Genomic DNA, 26,899 nt, shown 5'->3' with positions numbered 1-26,899 from the left:
TAATTACTGGTCCTCAGTTAAGCATCTCCCTGGACATTAAAGATGTTATCCCCATTTCTGAGCACCAAGTCAAGTATCGCTTCCTCCCTCATGGGTTCTATCACAATTTGTTTGAATACAGCCCCTTGAAGTACATTCACTTTCTCTACTTCTAGCACGTTTTGCAGTAGGGTTACTCCAATCTACAGCGAGCAGAATTAAAATCTCCAGCAAACAAGACTTCTCCATTCTTTCCCCTCTTTTGGATGTCTTTGACTAGATGTCTGTCCAGTTCTTTTGTCTAAATTGGATGCCTGAATTCTCGGAGGACAAGCAGGATGGTGACATCATGACATGCCACCATCCTGCCACAAGCAGGACATGAGTGACATCATCGGATGAAGCCCCGATCTGGAACTTTGATCTCAAAGATTCTAGAATTTTCAGACATACCCTACTGAGCATGTTCAGCTGTAGTTATCACCCTGACCCCTAGGCAGAGTCCCTCAGTCTCTCTCCCCCCCCCCCCCCCCCCTGGAGCCATGTGGTCACTGAAGCCATATATAATCACGATATTCAGCTGTTTTTATAAGTGGTTTTTTTTTTTCTAGCGCTGCAGCTGTTTTTCTTCCCCTTTACCGTATGGTAGTTTTATTTTCTTTTTTTTTCCCCTTTTTTTTCTCTTTCCACTGTCTGCCAGCTGCCTGCTGGTGGGCCTTAGTCGCTGTGCAGCATGGCAGAGTCTAATACTATCCCTTATTAAATAAATACTGCACCTGCAGTTTGATATTTGTCCTCTCCTTGCTCTGTCTATTGTTTATACCTTTGTCAGGTGCTGGCGGGACTGACAAAATGCAGCCCATTAGTAATCTTTGTAGGCTGCTGAGCCTGGGGACTCGCCTGAGTTCTACGTGGGCAGGAGTTCTATGTCGTTTCACCAATCGATCGGCATCAATGGAAGTTCAGACAGGGAAGAGCTTGAGGACCACACAGTTCCTGTAGAGTGGAGGGCTCATCCTCCCCACATTCAAAAGAACTAGTCTCCATGGGCAGGAATTCTGGATGATGTAGCCTCCCCTCCTTGCCTGTGATGGCAGTGCAGTCTCCTTGCGAGTGAGGGTGAACAGGAGCCTAGGCAAGCAGCTTGCTGCTGCACCTTTGGTGCCATGCCCAGTAACGGTTGCTCGCGCACATCTGTGACCAAGGCATTGATGATCTGACACGTCGATGTCAGGACCACATCAGGGACCAGGAGCACCTTGATCCCGTCGATGTACTGGAGCACCCTTGATGCCATCGAGTTGCATGACCACCTTCAATGCTGTAAGGGCCTTGTGTGCCGGAGGCATCTGTAGACTCTATGCACTGGAATCAAGAGCTTTGGGCCTCGATGTGGCAAACTCTAGTGTCTGGGACCAGGACTGCCATCGAGTGCCATGGTCCCCATCTATGCCATCGGAGCCACCATCGATGCCCTTGATCCCATCGAGCTGCGAAGCCTCGATAATATGACCACACTTGATTCCATTGAGGTATGTAGCCTCAATGACGTGGCCTCAATGCTGTTGAGATGTGGAGCTCCCTCGATACCCAGTGCCATCAAGGTGCAGGATCACTATGGAGGCCATCGGGTGTGTTAGCCATCAATGCCATTCGTTGCCACTCTCAGCGATGTTGAGCACCATCAACACCCTAGTTGCCTTTGAGGCCATTGACTGCCTGGGCTTGAGAGCCCTTGAGTGCTACCTATGCCCTTGGGCGACAGGGCTTTCGGTCTTGGACGGACTTTGCACTGTTGAGCACCAGGGTCATCATCTACTGAAGGCACCCTGGATCACAGAGGTATCCCGCCGCAGTGTTCTGGTGCCCTTGAGTGTCCTTTCCAATGTCCAGGCGGGGCACCAAGGGGCATCGGGCTGTCCCATCACTAGCCTACAGCTATCGTGCACCATGGATGTCGATGATCTCAGGGGCCTTGAGCCGCTGAGATCAGGAGGCGACGGAGGCCTCACCTGGCTTTGTACATTATCAGTGCTAATGAACACTAGCGTGGTTATTGTCAGCCAGCCATAGCCACTGGTGAGGGATGCCATTGAGCTCGTAGCAATAACACCCTCGGATGTATAGGTGAGCCGAGGGGAACCGTTGATGGTGCCGACAGTCATCGGTTTCTATGGGCATCGATGAGGCATGTTGGGCCTGCAGGTGCCCCTGGCATCCTCTGTACTGCCAGTCCATCGATGCCTTCGGGCCCCGGAGTCTCTATCGGTGCCGCCGGGCTGTCAATGTTCATGGTCGCCTGTTGCACTGGGGATGGTGCCATATACCGTTGAACTGATCAAGACACGGTCAAGCACCGTTGAAGCTCTGGGTGCAACATCGTTTGGTGCCATTAATATGATCCATCGTCTGTGAGTGCAAGAGTGCTATGGGCCCTATGGGTGCCATTACCATGGTGGACACCAGTGAACACAGTCAGATGCCACAGGACATGATTGAAGAGCACCAGGGGCACGGTCAGTCGCCATGGACTTCGCTGCTGCTATTCCATGAAGGAAACAGCAGTGAGCCTTTCCCCACGCAGTTTCAAGGACTGTGTCCAGCCTCTTGGAGTGTTATCAGATATTGGAAGTACCATGGGTGTGATACCATAGAACGCCACCTACCACAACGCCATAATTGGAGCCCCAGTAGTACTGGGGAGCCTTTGGCACACTGTTCCTATCCACTCCATTGGGAGTTAGTGTAACAGTGGAGCGCAGCATGCACGGCCGGGTACGGCAGGGCATCTACTCCAAACACCTCGGTGCTGGCAGGCAGCATTCTCCCTGTCTGTGTAGTACACATTCATGACAGGGTTCTGCTATCATCGTGTCAAGGTATCAGCCTCCTTGTCTGTTCTGTAACTGGTGAGGAAGGCACCATCACACACTCTGTGATTGCTTTTTGGCAACGTGCTGCCACCGACTCTAGCAGGTGGTGCTCTGTCTTTGCTGTGTCCTTTTGGAAGAGGCAACATGTGGTTTAACATGTCACCAACCCAAGTGAGCATAATTGGGAAACGCTATGATGTCAATTTATAGTGTCAATAACAGATGTGTTCCTCGATTAAGTACAATATTAAAAATTAAGTATAATGTACTGAAATAATATTGATGAATTTATGAGGTGTGGGTATATTGATTTTTAATGCTGGATGTAGTATGAGTGGTAAGTGTGGCATGTGATTTTTAAGGGGTGATGGTCTAACAGCATGTGCAGTATATTTGTAAAGATTTAATAAAATATTTTTGAAGTTTTATCTATTGCACTGTGGATATGCAATACGATAGTGTCTATATAGATATATAAATAGAATTATAGATATTTAGATAGATTATATATATCCATATATATATATGTTTATACCTACAAAATAAAACCAATCCCCCCTCAAGAAATATTAAATCAGTTAAAACTTTATTACAATATTTTCAAAACAAATTTGATTAACTCTATTGAATTTTATAAAAACCTGTCTGTTGCCTTTTCTTACAAGTAGAGAATGCTTCAGTTTGTTTTACATCAAATATCTTACAAATTACACACAGATACATATACCATTCTAAAACAATATCACTGCATGGCCCTGTGACTCTTTGTTATTTTGGAGAGACATACTTCTCAACTGGAACACACCTTATATAATACCATATGTTAAATCAGAGAAGTAGCTGTGCTTATTTTCTTACACGTACATTTTCTAAACAAATGTTCTCTGTTGTGCCATTGCACATCATGAAGATCTATTGCAAAGTTTACAATAAACAGGTCCAAAGATGATCAGTGAACAAGCTCCAACAGTTCTAAAGGTAAACGATGAATGGACACCCTCCTCATAAGTAGACAAACTCCTCTACAAAAGCATGTTATGGGCTTCCTCAGGAAGAACCAGCGCTGTTGTGGTTTGTTTATTGTGAACTTTGGAATAGATCTTCATGATGTGCAATGACACAACAGAGAACATTTGTTTAGAAAATGAACATGTAAGAAAATTAAATCAGAGAAGTAGCTGTGCTTAACATATGGTATTATATAATGCATGTTCCAGTTGAGAAGTACTCTGGTATGTCTCTCCAAAATAACAGAGACACAGGGCTATGCAGTGATATTGTTTTTGGAAGGGTTATGTGTGTGTGTGTGTGAGGGATTTGTGAGATTTGATATAAAACAAATAATGACGTGTATATAATGTATTTCTTCACTAGCTTTTTTGGAACTACACTTTTTATCAGGTCAAAATAAAATGACCAATTATAGGAAAAGAAGTTAACCAAACATGCAAGTGAATTATAGATTACATTCCACCCCTTTATGCCATCACTGTAATGTAATGTACCAAAGAATAATATGAATGACTAATTTTTTGTTCTTTCTTATTTAGTGTCATGACACGCTGGTGCAGTTTGGTGGGTTTTTGGCATCCAATCTAAGCACAGAAGATTATATTAAGCGAGTGCCTTCAATAGATATTCTCTGTAATGAATTTCATACCCCCCATGATGCTGCGTTTTTCTTGTCAAGGCCTATGTATGCACATCATATTTCAGTGAGTAGAAACGTTCTGCATTTACAATTACTTATTGCATACTTAATTTCTAACAGTATGAGACAAGATTTATAGCTTACATCTGGGGTTTACCTCCAGTAAAAATTAAAACTTTTATATTAAACAGAGACTACATTTTTCTTTTTTTATACTATCACTAGATTGGTGACTTTTAATACTGGAAAAGTCACAAATTGTTTAAAAAAATAAAAGCTAAGCAGAATAAGATTTTGTAGTTCCTGGAGTCCTTTCTTGTAAATTACAGCTCATTGTAATCTCTTTAAAATAATTTCTTTTGTGTAGCCAATTAAATACAGGGTTGCCATAGCCAAAAGAGCTTCTGATTTTACTAGAATCTTAATAAAAGGGATAAGATTAGTACACTAATCCATGCACTCGTGATATATTGACATGATGTAGTATTATATGAGGCATGATATGCTGCTTAAATCTACATGTATTTAAATCTGCAGTCTAAATATGATGAGCTCAAAAAGGCTGAAAAGGGAAGCAAGCAGCAGCAGCATAAGGTCCACAAGTACATCACATCGTGTGAGATGGTCATGGCTCCTGTCCATGAAGCTGTGATCTCACTGCATCCTCCCAAGGTTTGGGATGACATCAGTCCACAATTCTATGCTACCTTCTGGTCCTTGACCATGTACGACCTTCATGTTCCACAAGATAGCTATAACAGAGAAGTCAATAAGCTCAAAATCCAAATGAAAGCCATTGATGATAATATAGAGATGGTATGTATCTTTCAACCTAATTGAAATTGTACTTTTGATTAGTTTTATATATTGTCACTAAATACAGATTTTCAAGCAGTTATTTAAAAAGTTAAACCCTTTTGATGATGATGTCATTGTGTCATGTGATTAGGGACAGAAAATATTTTAGAAAATTTAGGAGCCGGGGGAAGATTTTTATTTTTTTTCCCTTTTGCTGTGCTTCCCCTTTTAACTTTTTTCCCTCCCCTCCATTCAGGTTCTTGCATTTCTTTTTCTTCTACAGACCGCTCCCCACTGCAGCAGCCTCTACTGGACGCAGCCCATCCTCAGCCACTGTTACTGTGCTCTGGTAGCTCCTGCTCTTTCTGGTTCCTTCTCCCCACCTTTGATGGCTGCTGTTCTTTCATGCTTGGAAACATGCTACTCCTCCCTGCCTTGGTTGCTGCTGTTTCTTCAGGCCCAGGGCTGGGACTGTTCCTCCCTACCCCAGTGACAGCTGTTCTTCCAACCTTTAGCAGTCACTGTTCTTTCCAGCCCCTGTAATGCTCCTACTTCTCCCTGGCCCCAGTTCAGGTTTCTTCACCCAGCAGCAGGTATTAGATGCCAAATTTTAGGCACCTGGTTGACATGGAGCCTGGTTATTTTCCACCCAGGGTATAATTGCATACAAAGTGTTGAACAGTTAGTTTCATAGTTCATTTGAAAGATGACACAGCCATTATTTGTTTGTTTTTTTGTTTATTTATTTAAAATACTATTCTTGTATAGCAGACCAGCTCAACTATGTGGATTATAGCAAATTAAAACATGTCATAATAACAAAACTCATCAATAAAACTTAAACTACAGTAAAAATAAGATGGCTACATAAATTTAAAAACATTTTTGACTGGAGATGACCTGATATGTATAATTTGTAGAAACATGACTGGTGTATGTGATTGCAAAACAAAAACCTGCTTTATTCATATAGGTGAATATTTAGCTTACAAAGGGAAAACAAAGCTTAACACATTGCTGACTTTAATCAAGAAATGCTTTGTTTATGACTGAGAAAAGCAAAAGCAGCTTACCTACTGCACAGGGATTTTTGTTTCATTTGCTAATCCTAATCCAAAGACAGTATTTTTATGTATCAGCATAAGCTATGGTACCTAGTTCTGAAATGCTAAAGAAAGGACAAAGGTTTGGTCCCAGTAATGTTTGTTTAAACCTAGTGTTTGCAGTAGTATAAATAGTTTACTGTTTGGAGAAATATCAAATACGCTTGCCTTGACATCGCAGGACAATAGTAAAATGGATTTGTGTTTGAATTCTTAGCCGCCAAACAAAAAGAAAAAGGAGAGAGAGCGTTGCACGGCCCTTCAGGACAAACTTCAGGAAGAGGAGAAGAAGCAGATGGAGCATGTAGGGCGAGTTCTGCAGAGAATGAAACTGGAGAAGGACACTTGGCTTCTGGCAAGTGAGTGTAGAACTGGAGCAGACACACTTTGGAGCTGCTGCTTCTGGTTCTTGCTTTTCTGCTGCTAATTTTCTGTTACAAAACAAGGCTGTTTAATCATTAATCTTGTACAAGTACAGTAAATTAAAATCAAAGTAATTTTCAACCTTACAAGGTGCATAGTATTAGGAAAGCCACCTGTGTGCCCAAATTATGGCTGATTTCTGTTTGCCAAACATTCGTCTCTGCTCATACTGAGAATCTTGACATCCTTTTCCAGCCTGCAGATAACTAGAAGTTGCAGTAAATTTGGTGGTTCCAGTTTTTTGGGGTTTTTTGCTAAATCGAGCTGTGATCATGGAGTCTTAAGTATGATGAGACTTGAAAATGTTACCTTGATGAATGGTCTCCCATATTAATTTATTTAACAAGGCTTTGTTATATTAGAGATTTGTATATACTGTTAGAGCAATCACAACTGAAATCAAAATTTGATTAGGAATAATGAAAGATTTGAAGTGATACTTGAACTATTATATTAGCCTTTAATCATTGTATGATTCACTACAGCTTTGAAGCCAATAGGCTGACAAGCAGCTACAGTAACATTGTGAATCTGCATGTAGAACTAGGCAAAATTGGTCTTATACTCTAATGTATAATATAGATTTCCTAACATGTAGCAGATGGACTCATTACAAATGGGTATAGTGTGCTCGTGCTAGCAGTTGGAGACGGATCTGACGTCAGCACGTGGTACATATACCCCTGCAGGAAGTGCAGGCACTCTGTAATTTCCATCTCCAAACCAGTTTGGAGCTACCTCACGCTCGCTGAGCGTTTTTCCAAATTCTAATGACTAAATTCATAAAAGTCCTACCTGAAGACGAGCCCCGCACTCCTGCGGTGATACCATCGGGTCCCTCCCCCAGTTGAGTTTCCCGAGGTGATTTCCGTGGTCCCTCGGAGGTAAGAGCATCGGTCTGGTGGCCGACTCGCGGCAGGGACCTAGCCCCCGAGTGAGAAAGGCTCGGGCGCGGCATTGAGGCAGCCTCGGTCCCGATCCGTTCGCGGTGAGGACTCGGCCCCCGGGCGAGACGAGTTCGGGCACGGCCTAGAGGCAGTGGGTGCACTTCCTTGAGCGCGGCGGTGACGGTAATCACCCTCTCCCCCCGCAGCCGGACACCGCCCAGGTCGGAGCCGGGAAGCGCCGAAGATCAGGTAAGACGTACATCTTTACTTTGCTGGTCTCCGAGGAAGCGAGGATTAGCGGGTTCTGCCTGCGTGGCAGCCCGCCTAGGAGGTCGCCATTTTGCCTGCCTGCTCGCCGTCACCATCTGCCCTGGTTCGCCGTCTCGCCCTAGCGCTCAGACCGGACTCGGCGCACAGGCGACGGGCGCGTATGTTAGGCGCCCGAAAATAATTGGGCGCACATTGATAGTTGCTAGGCGCACGTTGCTAGGCGCACATCTTCGCGCATATTACAAAGCGCATGGAGATAACAGACGCGATGGAGTGTATGAGAGCCCATGGACGCCATTCTGAAACAAGCCTTTGAGGTGGCAGCCATGTCCCTACGAATTGCGACCTGCTGCACCGTGGTGACGCGTTCCTGTTTATCACAAGCCAGGAACAACACCCCGGGAGAAGAAATGGAATCAGCCCTCTCGTTCCTCACTGACGCTGCCTCCGACCTAGTCCGTGCGGCAGCCAAGGGAGTGTCATCCTCAGTGGCAGCCAGGAGACAGCTCTGGCTACGAAATTGGTCAGCTGACTCCTCCTCCAAAGACGCGCCTTGCAAGAATGCCCTTTAAGGGATCCCTCCTGTTCGGCAGCGACCTCGAGAAACTGGCTAACAAATGGGGCGCCTCTCCATTTCCCCGTCTACCAGAAGACAAGTCAAGGAGGCACCAGCGCCCTTTTCCTAGGCCATCCAGAGGTAGAAGCTCTCAACGCTTCAACTCTTACAGGACTCGCTACCAAGCACCTCGTTCTCAGACCAGGAACCAGTCCTTTCGGACCAGGCACAGCAAGCGGGGAACCGGCTCGGGTTCGGGTCCCAGCCGCACCCCACAATGAGAATCAGCCGACCCATCTGGGGGAAGAAGCCATAGGGGCAGGCTAACCCTATTCTACCACAGGTGGGTCGAGATTACTTCGGACCAGTGGGTCCTCGCCATTATCCGGGAAGGGTATTACCTGGACTTCCTTCACCTCCCTCCGGACAAGTTTGTGGAATCTCCTTGTCCGCCCCTCAAGTGGGCGGCGCTGGAAGCTACCTTGGGAAGGCTCCTGTCCCTAAAAGCCATAATCCCAGTGCCTGCATGGGGGATAAATTCTGGGCATTACTCCATTTATTTCATCGTGCCCAAGAAGGGGGACACCTTCAGACCCATCCTGGACCTCAAGTCGGTCAACCGGCACTTAAGGGTCCCAGGATTTTGCATGGAAACTCTGCGGTCAGTCCGAAGAGCCATACAGCCAGGGGAGTATCTCACATCCCTGGATCTGTCAGAAGCTTACTTGCATATCCCAATTCATCGGGATCATCAGTGCTACTTACGCTTCAACGTCCTGGGACAACACTTTCAGTTCCGGGCTCCACCCTTCGGGTTAGCCACCACGCCACGGACCTTTACCAAGGTAATAGTAGTGGTGGCGGCGTCACTCAGGAAGGAAGGAATTCTCGTCCATCCCTACCTAGACGATTGGCTGATCAGGGCAAAGTCGCCGGAGGAGAGCCACCGGGCAACCAACAGAGTTACATCTCTTCTGGAAAGCCTAGGATGGGTAGTCAACACAAACAAGAGTTCCCTACAGCCTTCGCAGTCGCTGGAATACCTCGGAGCCCGATTTGACACCCAGGGAGACAAAGTCAGCCTGACCTCCAAGAGGAAATTGAAACTCCGGAATCGTTTGCAGACTTTGCTGAGCGCCACCCGGCCCGCAGCTTGGGATTACCTACAGGTCCTTGGCCTAATGGCCTCCACTCTGGAAGTGGTACCATGGGCGCGGGTTCATATGAGACCGTTACAACGCGCCCTTCTATCTCGGTGGATCCCACGATTACAGAACTACACCGTGCACCTACCTCTACCGGCCAGAGTATGGTATCAGTTACGGTGGTGGCTGCAGCCCGGCCAAATGAGCCAGGGGTCAAAAATGTCCACTCCAACCTGGACCCTGCTCACTACAGATGCCAGCCTGAGTGGCTGGGGAGCACACTGCGAAGAACTAACCGCCCAAGGGCGGTGGAACAGAGAAGAGTCGGGGTGGAACATCAACCGACTAGAGGCACGGGCAGTCAGGTTAGCATGCCTGCGATTTGTCCACAGACTTTGCAACAGAGCAGTCAGAGTGATGTCGGACAATGCCACCACAGTGGCATACATCAACCGACAGGGCGGAACCAGAAGCCGACAGGTATCCTTAAAAATAGCCCCCCTGATGGCTTGGGTGGAAGCAAATCTCCAGGACATCTCCGCCGTCCACATCGCCGGGAAGGACAATGCCACGGCAGACTTCCTCAGCAGAGAAAGCCTAAACCCGGGGGAATGGCAGCTGTCGTCCACGGCCTTCCAGATGATCACGGATCAGTGGGGGACGCCGGGCATGGACCTACTAGCGGCAGGTCCAACGCTCAAGTACCCAGATATTTCAGTCGCAGGCGAGATCCTCTATCCCAGGGGATCGACGCCCTGGTAGAACCATGGCCTCAGGAGATCCTACTATATGCCTTTCCCCCATGGCCCCTGCTGGGTGCCATTATACACAAGATTCAGCGGCACAGAGGCCTAGTTCTTCTGGTGGCCCCGGACTGGCCAAGAAGACCCTGGTACGCAGACATGAGAAGACTACTGGCAGGGGATCCTCTACCCCTGCCTCCTCACAGGGACCTGCTGCGACAAGGTCCTATCCTCCACGAGAATCCAGCTCAATTCTCTCTTACGGTCTGGCCATTGAGAGGGCTAGACTGAAGAAAAGGGGATACTCGGGGCCGGTAATAGATACACTCTTCTGTGCACGCAAGTTCTCCACATCACTAACTTATATAAGGATCTGGAGAGTATTTGAAGCCTGGTACGAAACTCGCAGCACCAATCCACATGCCGCTAAAATCCCCATCATTTTGGATTTCCTGCAAGATGGGCTCCAGAAGGGTCTGTCCCTCAATTCAATCAAGGTTCAGATGGCAGCGCTATCCTGCTACGGTCCCCGGAGTGACGGCAACAGCATTGTCACACACCCAGACATTTCACGTTTCCTGAAAGGAGTCAAACACATTCGCCCGCCACTGAAGTGGCCAGTGCCCCTGTGGAACCTCAACCTAGTTTTGGAATTCCTAGCGGGACCTGCCTTCAGACCCCTCTGAGGCCTGTCCCTCCGTTTGTTAACCTTGAAGATGGTTTTCTTGCTGGCCGTGTGTTCAGCACGCCGCATCTCAGAGCTACAAGCACTGTCCTGCCGCGATCAGTTTCTCAGGATCAACCCAGGGGCTATACACCTTCGCACGGTTCCTTCCTTCTTACCCAAAGTAGTCTCGCACTTCCATCTCAACCAAACCATATCCTTGCCAACCACGGAAGGTTTGAAGAAGTCGGAAGAAGGTCGAATACTGCGCCATCTCGACATCGGCAGGCTGCTGTCCAGATACCTGGAAATGTCGGAAGCAGTACGAAAGACGGACCACCTGTTCGTCCTTCACAGCGGGAAGAGGCAAGGAGAAGCGGCCTCACGGGCGACTATTGCTCACTGGATCAAGGAAGTTATCAAGGCGGCCTATGTAGAAGCGGGAAAACCACCACCTCTACGGGTCAAGGCTCACTCTACCAGAGCGCAAGCAGCCTCCTGGGCAGAAACTAGGATGCTGTCGCCTGCAGAGATATGCAGACCGGCAACGTGGTCCTCCCTCCATACCTTCTCCAGATTTTACTGTCTGGACGTCCAGGCCAGGGAGGACACAGCATTTGCAAGGACAATCCTAAACGGACCTCGGGCAGCCTCCCACCCAGTCCGGGAGTAGCTTTTGTACATCCCATTTGTAATGAGTCCATCTGCTACACGCTAGGAAATGGAGAGATTACTTACCTGATAATCTCGTTTTCCTTAGTGTAGGCAGATGGACTCAGCATCCCGCCTAGCTGCCGATATACATGGGAATTCACAGATTCAAGGTAAGCCATGTTTTCTTACATAGTGCATCCACCCTGCCGGGTGTCGACGCCTCCTGGTTGAGAGCACTGGCGGTCTCCAGCTACTATCAATCGGTCAGGTTAATCATGTTTGGGTAATCAACTGGTCAGTCACACATATATCCATGAAGCTTTTGCAAGGAAGATTACTGAGCGCCTGCACTTCCTGCAGGGGTATATGTACCACGTGCTGACGTCAGATCCGTCTCCAACTGCTAGCACGAGCACACTATACCCATTTGTAATGAGTCCATCTGCCTACACTAAGGAAAACGAGATTATCAGGTAAGTAATCTCTCCATTTATTTGCTGATTGTATTACTTGGTGTGAATAAAATTTTATAATTACATTGCTATAGCAATTTAGAATTTTTGAATTTGAATTTATTAAAATTTATAGTCCACCCTCATCACAAGAACACAGCTTAAAAATTACAATATGTTATGAAAAAGACATAACTTGAATTCTTTCTGCTTAGATATCAAACTGAATAATTGGTTGCTGCTGCAGCAATGTATTGCTTCCAATATGAAAGCTGACAATTCATAACTGATAACAATAGAAAAGTTGTTACATGCCACTGTATGAAACAAAGATAACATCAGTAAGACTGTACATGCCAAATGAAAGCATAAAGCCTGGTCATAGAAGTCTATTAGAGACTATTTCAAATAGAATTCACTAAACTTGTTGGACATGGCTGTAGGCTTGTCCAAGCAAATATGTTTTTAATGCCTTCTTGAACAAATCATCAGACTCGATAAGTCTTATTTGATCAGGTAAAGGAGTTCCAAAGAAAGTGGTCCAGCAGTTGAGAATGCCCTGTCTCTTGTAATGTCCAAGTGTGCAATCTTAATTGGCAGAACTTCCAGCAGACTTTTTCTGATCTTAATTTTGCTCTCTTTTTTTCTTTCAAGAGTCTACCAAAAATGAGACAATCACGAAATTTCTACAGTTGTGCATATTTCCTCGCTGCATTTTTTCAGCCATTGATGCCATTTACTGTGCTCGGTTTGTTGAGTTAGTCCATCAACACAAAACTCCTAATTTTTCCACTCTTCTCTGCTACGATAGAGTGAGTAGTTCATTGCATAAAGTGTACCTGTCTACCATTTGTGCTGTGAGAACAAACTGGAATATTTTTGTATTCATTGGGCTGGTGAAATAGCCAAAGGGTTAGAGGACAAAGTTGTGAGACCTAATATGAAGTTCCAGATCAATCGCCCTTACTCTGTGTGACCTTTCCTAAGGCAAGTCACAATCTGCTTTTGTGTTAAAGCTTCAGTTGTACAACTTTCAGGGCAGGAATCTTGTATCCATGAAATTTGTCTTAAACAGCACTATAGAAATACAAAATATTAAAATTGTTCAGTGGTATCACTCCTTTGAATGATTAAAAATATGGTAGTCATTGCTTTTCTATACATACTACAATACTACTGTACTTTACCAGTTACTATTTGTGTATGAAAGATGTTTGCAGAAATCTATGATTAATTATTTTTGCTTTTTTAAAGCACCCTAAACAAATTACATGCAGGTTCAAGAACTCCTTTCTGAAAACTTAAGTCTAAGTGGCCATCTGAGACAAGGGGAAATAAAGTGACTTTCCCAAGTGTCAAGACAAGACAGTGGGAGAAGCAAAATTTGAATCTTTGTCTCCTGGGGCCCAGTGCTTCTCGGCCTTTTTTATTCCACAGCACACTTGTGAATTTGCTTAATCCTTGCATCACATTGAACCAAATTTCACATGATTCTCTTATCCATAACCCATTCATTCCTCTTTTTCTCCCTTCTCCCTTGAGGGTTTTTTTCCCTCCCCTGCCCCATGTTTTCCTCATTCTCACCCCCCATCCCCAATGTGTATGCTTCTCTTTCACTATTACCCTACCCACTCATGTTATTCTTTCTTTCGAGATCCCTTCTAGATGTATGGTCCTCTCTATCAATCTCTCTCAGCTGTTCCCTCCCCCCATCCTCTTCTCCTTGCCTTCTGGCCAGCAGGAGGAAAGAGGCTCTTATTTATATCAGTTGCCTCTTATGCTGTCCTTGGTCCAGTATTGGTATATGTGATGCTGGTGGCTTCAGAAAATTGTAGGACCTTGTGTTCAAAATGAAATTGGACAAGGAGGCAGATGTGGTTTGCTTTCCTCTTTTCAGTCAGAGGGAGAGGTAAAAGGATCATGACTTGGGTGGGGGGGAAGGAAGAGAGCCTCAAGCCAGGGCTGCCACACCCAATGTACAGCAAAGATTCAGCTGTGGCACACTGAGAAGCACTGCTCTACTCAAAAGGCCATTACTCTCTTCCTTGGGTAATAAAGTGTAACGGGTATCATCAGTAGCAGTGTTTCTCACAGGACAAGCAGGATGGTAGTCCTCACATATGGGTGACATCATCAGGATGGAGCCCAATCACGGAACACTTTTGTCAAAGTTTCTAGAACTTTGACTGGCCCCTACTGGGCATGCCCAACATGGCACCAACCCTGCATCCAGCAGGGGTCTTCCTTCAGTCTCTCTTTTTCTGCGCAGCTTTTGCCACGTGGACTTAGGAGCTCTCTCACAAGTTCCTGACAGGAATTTTTTTCTTCAGGAATTTCTTTGCAATTTGAAAAAGTTTATACCCCCTTGGGGTCTCCCTTCTTTGCCGTCGATAGCCGTGTCCGTACGGTAGGTTTTTACACGTTTTCCGGTCAGTTCCCGCGGGGACCAATATAGGCCTCTCAGGCACCGACCGCTACCGGCCTAAATTTTCGACGGCAGTGATGGCGATGGGTTTCCATCGATGCCCTGATTGTCCTAGGACAATGTCCATCACAGACCCTCACCAGGTCTGTGTACTTTGTCTGGGCCCGACACATGACGTAGACTCGTGTACCAACTGCGCCCAAATGACACAGAAGGGCCACCGAGCTCAGCTTGATAAAATGGCTGCTTTGTTCCACACAAAGCAGCGCCCGTCATCCCAGGCTTCCGCGTCATTGGCGCCGGCGAAGTCCCGTCATTGGTCGGATACCGATGACTCGCAGTCGACGTCGAAGTCTACTGCGTCACCATCCTCAGTGTCGGACACAGGTAAGGCCGAGCACAGAGAGAAGCATAGACATAGGCATCGCAAGTCCATGCCGTCGGCACCAGATGCACCGGTGTCTTCAGCTTCTAAGTCTCTCGAACCACCGAAGAAGAAGGCCTGCGCTGAGGAGCTCCCAACCTCCTCTGAACCGGGTGCATCGAGTCGTTCCCTGCCTTCCGTGGCGCAGCAGCTGAAGACTCCACTGGGACAAGTGGACCCTCTGGCAATGCCCTCCATGCCTCCTACTCCGGACCTGGTGTTAGCTGCACCAGCGTTCCATGAGGAATTGCACCGGATGGTGCAAGAGGCGGTGGTACAGGCCGTCCAGGGCCTGCCAAAGCCATCGACACCAATACCGGTTCCCGTGCCAGCTCAGGAACCGATGCCACCGATGCTTGTTCCGCTCCTCGAAAAGCTGGATGTCCTCATCACTGCTCTACCATTGGCACCGGGGAAAGCACCGATACCGATCGGTCCCTCAGCACCCATTCATCTCTCCTCCGAGGAAGGTTCATCGATGCCGGAACCGATTCCAGGGCTTTCTGGATCATTTCTACCGAGGTCACCGATGCTGTCGGTGCCCCTTTGCCCTTCACCGATGCCGGACCCGAGACCATCGATGCCGCAATCCTCAGACCTACGTCCAGAGGTACAGGACCGGTTAGCAGACCTACCCTGCGCTGGGGATCATCTCTTTGGCTACAAAATCCAGGAAACAGTGGCACAGCTAAAGGACCACCATGAAACGCTGCACCAGCTTTCCTCAGTACCTTCTGATTTCCTGTCCACTTCTAAGAGGACATTCCGAAGGGACTCTAAACGACAGTCTTTTAAGCCACGGAGATATTATCCTCCTGCCGCTTGAGGTCATCCTTCCAGGCCTTACCAGAAAGGCTAGTCCAGGCAAACCCAACCGGCCCCTCAACCGGGCCCAGCTGCTGGGTTTTGACTCCTCGCTGGAGAGCATATGCCAACCTCCTCTACTGTCCCTACCAGTCGGCACTCGACTGTGCCACTTCACCAACATATGGCATACGGTCACTTCCGACCAGTGGGTCCTGGCTGTAGTGTCCCAAGGGTACCACCTCAACTTCCTGACTGTGCCAGAGCACTCCCCACCTCGGCACTCCCCACCTGGAGCAGGAGATTTCCGTCCTCCTCGAATCCCAGGCAATAGAACTGGTGCCCCTCTCCCAGCAGGGGCAGGGGTTCTATTCTTGGTATTTTCTCATCCCCAAAAAATCAGGGGGCATTCGTCCCATCCTGGACCTACGTGCATTGAACAAGTATCTGCACAGAGAAAAATTCAGAATGGTAACCCTGGGTTCCTTGCACCCTCTACTGCAAAGAGGAGATTGGCTTTGCTCTCTAGATCTTCAGGACTCGTATGCACACATTACCATCACTCCGTCTCACCAAAGATTTCTTAGGTTCCTAGTCGGCCCCAGGAACTTCCAGTACTGGGTCCTGCCATTCGGCCTGGCGCCTGCTTCTTGAGTTTTCACCAAGTGCCTCGTAGTGGTCGCGGCCTACCTCAGGAGTCAAGGAGTCCATGTCTACCCTTATCTCGACGATTGGCTGATAAGGGCTCCGACCCCCAAACCACGCACTAGAATTCTTACGTCAAACCCTCAATACACTTCTGTCTCTCGGGTTTCTAGTCAACTATGCCAAATCCAAACTAGTTCCATCTCAAACCCTATCCTTTATAGGGACTGAACACCATATAGGCAAAGGCCTTCCTCCCTCAGGATCGAGCTTACACTCTCACGTCCCTGGCACAATACCTCCAGGCTCGAGATTACTCTACGGCTCATCGTTTCCTCATTCTGCTGGGTCATATGGCATCCTCGGTGCATGTCACGCCCATGGCCCGCCTGGCCATGAGAGTGACACAGTGGATCTTGCGATCCCAGTGGGCTCAGGCTTATCATCCAATGTCCAGCATTGTCCACGTTACCAAGCAGCTCCTCCTGTCGCTGTCCTGGTGGATGCAATACTCCAATCTTCTTCAAGGCCTTCCTTTTCAGGCTCCAGAGCCTCAGATTATCTTGACAACAGACGCCTCCAACCTAGGGTGGGGTGCTCATGTCAACGATCTGCAGACTTAGGGAACCTGGTCTCCACAGGAAGCCAAACATCAGATACATTTCTTGGAGCTTCGGGCGATCAGATGTGCCCTCCGGGTTTTTCAGTATTGCTTCTCAAACAAAGCCATCCTGATTCAGACCGACAACCAGGTGGCGATGTGGTACATCAACAAGCAAGGAGGAATGGGCTCTTACCTACTGTATCAGGAAGCTGCACAGATATGGGCATGGGTTCTTTCCCACGCGATGTGCCTCAAGGCAACCTACTTGGCGGGCGTGGACAATGTTCTGGCGGATGAGTTGAGTCGAACCTTTCATCCGCACGAGTGGTCCCTCAACCCCATGGTAGCGGACACACTTTCAACGCTGGAGTTATCCACATCTGGACCTCTTTGCGTCCATCCGCAACTGCAAGGTAGAAAACTTCTGCTCGCTCACTCGCAGCTGGCACTCACGGTCGAGGGATGCATTCGCCCTCTCATGGCCCACAGGTCTCCTTTACGCGTACCCTCCACTTCCACTCATCTCCAAGACTCTCGTGAAGTTACGAAGGGACAAGGGCTCAATGATTCCGATAGCCCCTCACTGGCCACGCCAAGCATGGTTTCCAATCCTCCGCTCAGCAAACAAAGCACTACTAACAATCCCTTCAGTAAAGTCAGCAAAATTAACCCAAGTGAGAGAAAGGGCTTTATCATTGGCTGGGCCCATACTATGGAACACGATGCCCCCCGAACTCAGATTACAGAATAATCTCAAAACCTTTAAGAAAAATCTAAAAACATGGCTCTTTAAAAAAGCCTTCACTAAAGAGTGTGGAGGGTAGAGAATGAAAGTACAAGGTAATGCAGATGAGAATGAATTTACTCAATCCTACATTTAAGAAGTAATATTTCAAAGCGATAGTAACTCAATAATATACCTGGACTTGACCAGCATTACTCAAATAATGATTTTATTTATGAAATTGTAACCGAACTTTATTGGCACCTGTTAGAATGTAAGATATCCTACATTTCTCACAGGACAAGCAGGATGGTTGTCCTCACAAATGGGTGACATCGAGGATGGAGCCCACCACGGAAAAACTTCTGTCAAAGTTTAACAGAACTTTGACTGGCCCCTACTGGGCATGCCCAGCAAGGCACTGACCCTGCAGCCAGCAGGGGTCTCCCTTCAGTCTTCTTTTTTCCGCGCAGCAGTTGCCACGCGGTGAAAGGAGCTCCCTTACCACGTTCCTGACAGGAATTCGGTACTTTTCTTTCCGAAGAAAATTTGCCCCTCAGGGGTCTCCCTTCGACAAATTTTTGTCACCTTCGCGGAAACCGGTAAGTTTTTTGCCTTTTTTCCTCGACTACTGTCGAATTTGGCCCTCGAGGCCTGTTGGCACTTACCGAGCCCGCGACTAAATTTGGCCTTAAGCCATGGCGACGGGGTTCCGTCGATGTCCGGATTGTACCTGGACTATGTCAATCACAGACCCCCATAGGGTTTGTGTTTTGTGTTTGGGTAGTGAGCATGATGTCCTGACTTGCACCAAATGTGCCCTAATGACACCTAAGGGTCGCAAGGCCAGTATGGAGAAGATGGGGCTCCTCTTCCATGCACCCACCCCAACGCCATCGATAGCATCGACGTCATCGGAACCGGCACCGTCGAAATTGCACCACCATCGTCAACCCTCCGGTGACCGGCCACCATCGATGACTTCTCGGCCGTCGACTCCTGTCCCCTCCCCGGATGGGCGAGGAGACCGGAAGGACAAGCATCGCCATCGACGGCACAAGTCTCGGCCTGTCGAGGATCCACAGTCATCGACCTCTGAACAGGCCGAACCACCGACTAAGAGGCCTCGATCAGACTTGGCACCGTCCACCTCTCGTTCGCAGGCATCGAGGAAACCCTCACCCTCTCGGGGTGTGGGAGCCGTGATCCCACCGGTTACGGTGGTCCCTCCGGCTCTGCCTCAGCCTCCCTCTCCCATCGAGCCGGGTATTGTTACCCCTGGTCTCCGGGCTGAACTGGACCGGCTGGTCCAGGAGGCCATCGAGAAAGCGATGCAAAGATTCCAACCTCCATTGGCACCGTCTCCGGCACCGCCACCGGCATCGACCCCGGCACCGACTCCGCCACCGAGGAAGGAACCGACCACCGAACCTTTGGTGGAAGCGCTGGCACCGCTACTACAACGTATGGAAGCACTTGTACATGCCCTTCCATCGATGATTCCAGTAGCACAGACAGCGCCATCGTCTCCGACTGGATTTTCATCGGCGGGAGAAACACCGTTCCTGATTCCCCCTTCCGGGGTGGTCCCATCGGTGCCTTCTCGTATATCTCCACCGATTTATCCTTCGGCTCCATCGATTCCAAGACCGGCACCGACTCCATCGGCAGCACCGAAACCCTCGATGCCGTTCCCAGTGCCGATTGTACCACCGGTTCCTCCAAGGTTTCCTTCGATGCCTTCGGATCCTCAACCAGGTCCATCGGGGCTTCATCCCCCAAGTGATCCCTATGATACCTGGGGTGATGATACATCTTCTGACACAGATTTACCATCACCGCCTTCTCCTACAGAGAGTAGAAAAAGATCTCCTCCAGAGGATCTCTCCTTTATTAATTTTGTAAAGGAGATGTCCGAAATTGTACCTTTTCAGCTGCAATCTGAGACCGATGACAGACACCAGATGATGGAACTGCTTCAATTTTTGGACGCTCCAAAAATCATCGCTTCCATCCCCATTCACCAGGTGTTTCTCGATCTCTTAAAGAAAAACTGGGAATCTCCTTCATCTGTATCACCAGTTAACAAGAAGGCTGACTCCACATACCTCGTCCAGTCAGCACCAGGCTTTCAAAAGCCTCAACTGGATCATCGCTCTGTTGTGGTTGAGTCCGCACAAAGAAAGGCCAAGCGTCTCAAGCCACACTCCTCCACTCCGCCTGTCAAGGACAATAAATTCCTGGACAGTGTGGGACGGAAAGTGTACCATGGAGCTATGCTGATTTCTCGCATAGCCTCATATCAACTCTACATGACGCAATATAACAGAGCCATCCTTAAACAGATGCAAGATTTTGCTGACACATTACCTGACCAATACCAGCCACAGCTTCAGGCCCTTCTTAACAAAGGGTTTGAAGCGGGGAAGCACGAGATCAGAACGGCTTATGACATCTTCGATGCCTCCACAAAGGTTTCAGCTACTGCCATCTCGGCCAGACGTTGGGCTTGGTTAAAGTCATCCAACCTTCGCCCAGAGGTCCAGGATCGTTTAGCGGATTTACCCTGCTTAGGGGACAATTTGTTTGGAGAACAAATTCAGCAAATTGTAGCTGAATTAAAAGATCACCACAAGACGTTAAAACAACTTTCTTCTGTTCCGTCTGAGGTTTCCTCCAAACCACCACTTAAGAAGGACTCTAAGAAATCGTTCTTTCGGCCACGCAGTTACTACCCTCCATCGGCCAGGCCTCGTCCAGCTCGATCCTCTACTAGGCCTCAGCCGCGTCAGCCTAGGAAACAAAGGCCTACTGTAGCCCCTCCTCCTGGGCCTGCGGCTGGCCTTTGACTCCCCTGTAGGGAACACATGCCAAACCCCTCTTCCAGACATTCCTGTAGGAGGTCGACTGTACCATTTTCTACAACCTTGGTTGCAGATCACCTCAGATCAGTGGGTGCTAACAATTATCACACAGGGTTACCACCTCAACTTCATAACTCTTCCGGCAGATTCCCCGCCTCTTCAAGCGTGGAGTCTATCCACCCATTTGGCTCAATTGCAACAGGAAGTATCTCTTCTTCTGCAATCAAATGCTATAGAACCCGTTCCTCCCTCTCAGCGAGGCAAGGGATTCTATTCCAGATACTTCCTAATACCAAAGAAATCAGGGGGACTACGTCCCATTTTGGACCTTCGAGCCCTCAACAAATACCTTCAAAAAGAGAAGTTCAAAATGGTAACCCTAGGCGCGCTGCTCCCTCTGCTACAAAGAGGGGATTGGCTGTGCTCTCTCGACCTCAAGGACGCTTATACCCACATTGCGATCACACAATCCCATCGCAAATATCTGCGGTTTCTAGTAGGCCACGACCATTATCAATACCGTGTCCTACCTTTCGGTCTGGCTTCTGCCCCACGAGTCTTTACCAAATGTCTCGTAGTGGTAGCAGCATTCCTAAGGAAGGAAGGTGTCCACGTCTACCCCTACCTGGACGATTGGCTAATCAGGGCCTCCACCCAACAGATAGCTCAATTCTCCCTAAAATTGACAATTCAAACACTCCTTTCCTTAGGGTTTCTTGTCAATTACGAGAAATCTTGCTTAGTCCCGTCTCAAACCTTATCCTTCATTGGGGCAGACTTGGACACCTTACAGGCAAAGGCTTACCTTCCTCTTCAGAGGGTCCACACCCTAATATCCCTGGCTCGCCAGCTCCAGTCTCAGAACACTGCCACGGCTCGCCAGTTCCTCATTCTCCTAGGACACATGGCATCCTCGGTTCAAGTCACTCCCATGACCCGACTAGCCATGAGAGTAACACAATGGACTCTACGACACCAATGGATTCAAGCTTTTCAGCCTCTGTCCTCCATAGTCACAGTCACACAAGCGATGCGCCTATCCTTAACCTGGTGGACGACTCAGGTCAACCTCCTTCAGGGCTTACCTTTTCTTCCACCGGATCCGCACGTAATCCTAACCACCGACGCTTCTCACATCGGTTGGGGAGCCCATGTGGACGACTTCCAAACCCAAGGGTTATGGTCCAAAGAGGAAGCCGAACACCAGATCAATTTCCTGGAACTTCGAGCAATCCGCTATGCGCTCCGAACTTTCAAAGATCATCTATTTCATCAGATAATCTTAATCCAGACGGACAACCAAGTGGCCATGTGGTACATAAACAAGCAGGGAGGTACAGGCTCCTTCCTTCTGTGTCAGGAAGCTGCGCAGATCTGGGCGGAAGCCCTCTCCCACTCTATGTACCTCAGGGCCACTTACCTGCCGGGAGTAGACAATGTATTGGCAGACCAGCTGAGCCGTGTCTTCCAACCACACGAGTGGTCACTCAACCCTCTCGTAGCGACCTCTCTGTTTCGAAAGTGAGGGTTTCCCCGCATAGACCTCTTTGCGTCCCCTCGGAACCACAAAGTGGACGATTACTGCTCTCTCATTCAGAGCCAGCACTCTCGGCCGAGGGATGCATTCTCCCTCAAGTGGACAACCGGTCTGCTCTATGCATTCCCTCCACTTCCTCTTGTGTCAAAGACTCTCGTGAAGCTACGCCAGGACGGAGGAACCATGATCCTGATAGCACCTTACTGGCCACGCCAAGTATGGTTTCCAATACTCCAGGATCTCTCCATCCGCAGGCACATTCCTCTGGGAAAGGACCCGCATCTGCTCACTCAAAACGACGGATGCCTCCTCCATCCCAACCTCCAAGCCTTGTCCCTGACGGCATGGATGTTGAAAGGTTAGTCCTTCAACCATTTAACCTTTCAGATTCCGTTTCTCGGGTCCTGATAGCTTCACGAAAGCCTTCCACAAGAAAGTCTTATTCATACAAATGGAAAAGGTACACATCATGGTGCACTTCTCAGTCCCTTGATCCCCTTTCCTGTCCAATCTCCAAATTCTTGGACTATTTATGGCATCTCTCTGAATCCGGTCTTAAAACCTCTTCTATCAGAATGCATGTCAGTGTGGTAGCCGCCTTCCATAAGGGTATTGGGGGTAATCCTATTTCAGTACAACCCCTGGTAACACGCTTTCTTAAAGGCTTGCTCCATTTGAAGCCACCTTTACGCCCTCCGGCCCCATCCTGGGACCTTAACCTGGTTCTTGGTCGTCTAATGAAACCTCCTTTCGAACCTCTCCACTCCTGTGACTTTAAATATCTCACTTGGAAAGTGTTATTCCTTTTGGCTGTTACTTCAGCTCGCAGGATTAGTGAATTACAGGCCCTAGTTACCTATCCGCCTTACACTAAGCTCCTGCAGGACCGGGCGGTACTCCGCACTCACCCTAAATTTTTACCTAAGGTAGTTTCGGAGTTTCATATCAATCAATCTATCGTACTACCTATCTTTTTTCCCAGGCCCCACTCCAACTCTGGAGAGTAGACCCTGCATACCCTAGACTGTAAACGGGCCCTAGCTTTTTACCTAGACCGTACAGTTTCTCACAGGAAGAGCACTCAATTATTCGTCTCTTTCCATCCTAACAAGTTAGGACAACCTGTGGGTAAGCAGGCTCTTTCTTCCTGGTTGGCGGACTGCATTTCTTTTTGCTATGAGCAAGCTGGCATTCCTTTTCAAGACCGTGTTAAAGCACACTCTGTGAGGGCCATGGCGACGTCAGTGGCACACCTTCGATCGGTGCCGCTTCCTGACATCTGCAAAGCTGCAACCTGGAGTTCTCTCCATACCTTTGCAGCCCATTATTGTTTGGACAAGGCTGGAAGACAGGACTCCATCTTCGGCCAATCTGTCTTGCGTAACCTTTTTCCAACCTGATGTACCAACACCCTTCCACCTGCCCGGTGGGGTGCGGATGCCCTTTCCCAAATTCCACCCCAGTTGTTGTGCCTCTTGCACACCGTTGGGTGCATTTGGTGCAAGTCAGGACATCCTCAGCTCGGTACTCACCCATTTGTGAGGACAACCATCCTGCTTGTCCTGTGAGAAAGCAAATGTTGCTTACCTGATGTAACAGGTGTTCTCACAGGACAGCAGGATGTTAGTCCTCACGAAACCCGCCCGCCACCCCGCGGTGTTGGGTTCGTTTCCTTTTACTTTTTAGGCACTGCCTGTAGCTTTGAAAATCAGACTGAAGGGAGACCCCTGCTGGCTGCAGGGTCAGTGCCTTGCTGGGCATGCCCAGTAGGGGCCAGTCAAAGTTCTGTTAAACTTTGACAGAAGTTTTTCCATGGTGGGCTCCATCCTCGATGTCACCCATTTGTGAGGACTAACATCCTGCTGTCCTGTGAGAACACCTGTTACATCAGATAAGCAACATTTGCTTTACTTACCTTAGTCTATGTGCCTATTTGTAAATCGTTGCGATGGTATATAACTTAGCGACGGTATAGAAAAGTTTTTAAATAAATAAAATAAATAAAAGTACGCCAGCACGTTCGCCTAGGAACAGACCCGCTACTGATAACTCAGAACAACAGGAGCTACTCCACCCCAACCTCCCGGCCCTGTCACTGACGGCCTGGATGTTGAAAGGCTGATGCTCCGACCCCTTAACCTTTCAGAGTCTGTATCTCGAGTCCCTAGTAGCTTCACGAAAGCCTTCCACGAGACGCTCTTATCATTCTAAGTGGAAAAGGTTTACGGTCTGGTGCACATCTGTATCCATTGACCGCTTTCGCTTGTTCCACCGCGAAGTTTCTGGACTATCTCTGGCATCTGAGTCAGGCCTGAAAACTTCCTCTATAAGAGTGCATGTCAGTGCGGTAGCCGCTTTCCACAACGGCGTGGGGGGTATATCGATTTCCACACATCCCTTAGTCACACGCTTCATGAGAGGTTTGCTCCACCTAAAACCTCCCTTGCGCCCTCTGGCCCCTGCTTGGGACCTTAACGTGGTCTTAGGGCAGCTCATGAAACCTCCATTTGAGCCTCTCCAATCCTGCGATCTTCACTATCTCACCTGGAAAGTAATTTTTCTTCTCGCTATAACATCTGCTCGCAGAGTTAGTGAGTTACAGGCATTAGTCACCTACCCGCCTTACACTAAATTTCTGCATGACAGAGTACTCCTCCGTACACACCCTAAGTTCTTACCAAAGGTAGTATCAGAATTTCATCTTAATCAATCTATCATCTTAGCTACTTTCTTCCCAAAACCCCATTCAAACCCAGGAGAAAGGGCTCTTAATTCCCTGGACTGCAAACGTGCCATAGCATTTTATTTAGACTGCACGTCAGCCCACAGGAAATCCACCCAATTATTTCTCTCCTTTGACAACATCAAATTGGGAAATCCAGTAAGAAAACAGATCCTTTCCTCCTAGCTGGCGGACTGTATCTCCTTCTGCTACCAGCAAGCAGGCATTCTGCTACAAGTCCATGTGAAAGCATACTCTGTAAGGGCCGTTGCAACTTCAGTGGCACACCTTCGTTCTGTTCCACTTATAGATATTTGTTAGGCTGCGACCTGGAGCTCTCTCCATACCTTCGCAGCCCATTATTGCTTGGATAAGGCTGGCAGGCAAGATTCCATTTTTGGCCAGTCTGTCCTGCGCAACCTATTCTCAGCTTAATACCCAACGTCCTACCAGCAACCCGTTCTGGGTTTTCAGGATGCCCTCCTCCCAAATCCACCCCTGTTGTTGTGCCTGTTGCACGTCTTTGGGTGCATTTGGTGCTTTGCTCAGGCATCCTCAGCTCGCTATTCACCCATGTGTGAGAACTACCATCCTGCTTGTCCTGTGAGAAAGCAGAGTTGCTTACCTGTAACAGGTGTTCTCACAGGACAGCAGGATGTTAGTCCTCACAAAACCCGCCCGCCACCCCCGCGGAGTTGGGTTCGCTTGCAATTTATTTTATTTTTTGCACGTACTTTTACAATACACAAAACTGAAGGGGGACCCCTGCTGGGCTTGCCCAGTAGGTGCCAGTCAAAGTTCTAGAAATTTTGACAAAAGTGTTCTGTGATTGGACTCCATCCTGATAATGGCACCCATGTGTGAGGACTAACATCCTGTTGTCCTGTGAGAACACCTGTTACAGGTAAGCAACTCTGCTTTCTCACAGGACAGTAGGATGTTAGTCCTCACAAAACCCACCCACCACCCCACGGAGTTGGGTACGCTTGCGATTTGTTTTTACTTTTCGCACGTACTTTTACTATACATGAGACGGAAGGGAAGACCCCTGCTGGATGCAGGGTTGGTGCCATGCTGGGCATGCTCAGTGGTGCCAATCAAAGTTCTAGAATCTTTGACAAAAGTGTTCCGTGATTGGGCTCCATCCTGATGATGTCACCGATATGTGAGGACGAACATCCTGCTGTCCTGTGAGAATACCTATTACATGTAAGCAACTCTGCTTTCTCACCCACTGGTCTGTGAACCGGCACTGCTCTCTGGAAGCATTTTTACCAATGATTTCAGGAGAATGAGGAGGAAGCACAACCTGCCCTGAAGCTGCACCGCATCCTGCGTCACAGCCTAATCTTCCCCCTCTGCCCTGCCCACCTTTCCAGTTGGGACCAGTCCTGAGGTCCTATCTCTGGGAAGGGAGAGCTGCAGCAGAACGTTAATAAGTTGGTGTGAGACTGATTTGGTGCCTTCTCTGTTCTCAGGCTCCACCTCCTGTACAAAAACCAGGAAGGGACAGGACTACCACAAGGCCTGAGTCTCATGCCAGCTTAATAACATTCAACTGATGGCTGTCTGGGGGGAGGGAAAAAGAGAGGGAGGTATTTTTCTTCAGTGATCAGCTGGTGGCTGCTGGGAGGGAGCAAGAGGGAATTTTTTTTTTTCCCTGTGGACAATACTGTTGGCTGGCTGGAAAGCGAGGGGGGTCATTTTTTTTTTTTTTTTTTTAAAGAGCAACTTCTTTTTAGAAAACAGTTTTCTTAAACTGGTTAGTTGTCGCCTTAAAATGACAGATCAGCTGCAGGGCTGACCCAAGATATTAAAATATGGGTGGGGGAGGGGAGTATATTCCCTCTGCTCTTTCATTTTCTGGGGACTGCCCCTCCTCTTCTCCCTGCACTCATCAGCGCTACAACTGGTCCATGTAATTTAAGGAAGGTAGCTAGCCAGTCTTGCAT

General features: G+C 48.2%; 1 protein-coding gene across 1 annotated transcript in view; it reads left to right on the top strand.

Moving 5' to 3' along the window:
• The window catches only part of THOC2 (THO complex 2), a 780,683-nt gene that overhangs the window by 567,486 nt on the left and 186,298 nt on the right, over nucleotides 1-26,899 (top strand). The window contains exons 23-26 of the mRNA XM_029607862.1: nucleotides 4,403-4,567; nucleotides 5,041-5,319; nucleotides 6,622-6,763; nucleotides 12,853-13,010. Of these exons, the coding sequence (XP_029463722.1) occupies nucleotides 4,403-4,567; nucleotides 5,041-5,319; nucleotides 6,622-6,763; nucleotides 12,853-13,010 (744 nt within the window). The remainder of the gene's footprint in view (nucleotides 1-4,402; nucleotides 4,568-5,040; nucleotides 5,320-6,621; nucleotides 6,764-12,852; nucleotides 13,011-26,899) is intronic.

This window comes from Rhinatrema bivittatum, chromosome 6 (assembly GCF_901001135.1).
Source record: "Rhinatrema bivittatum chromosome 6, aRhiBiv1.1, whole genome shotgun sequence".
In the NCBI taxonomy this organism is placed as follows: Eukaryota; Metazoa; Chordata; class Amphibia; order Gymnophiona; family Rhinatrematidae; genus Rhinatrema; species Rhinatrema bivittatum.
This window is presented reverse-complemented; position numbering and strand designations above follow the sequence as displayed.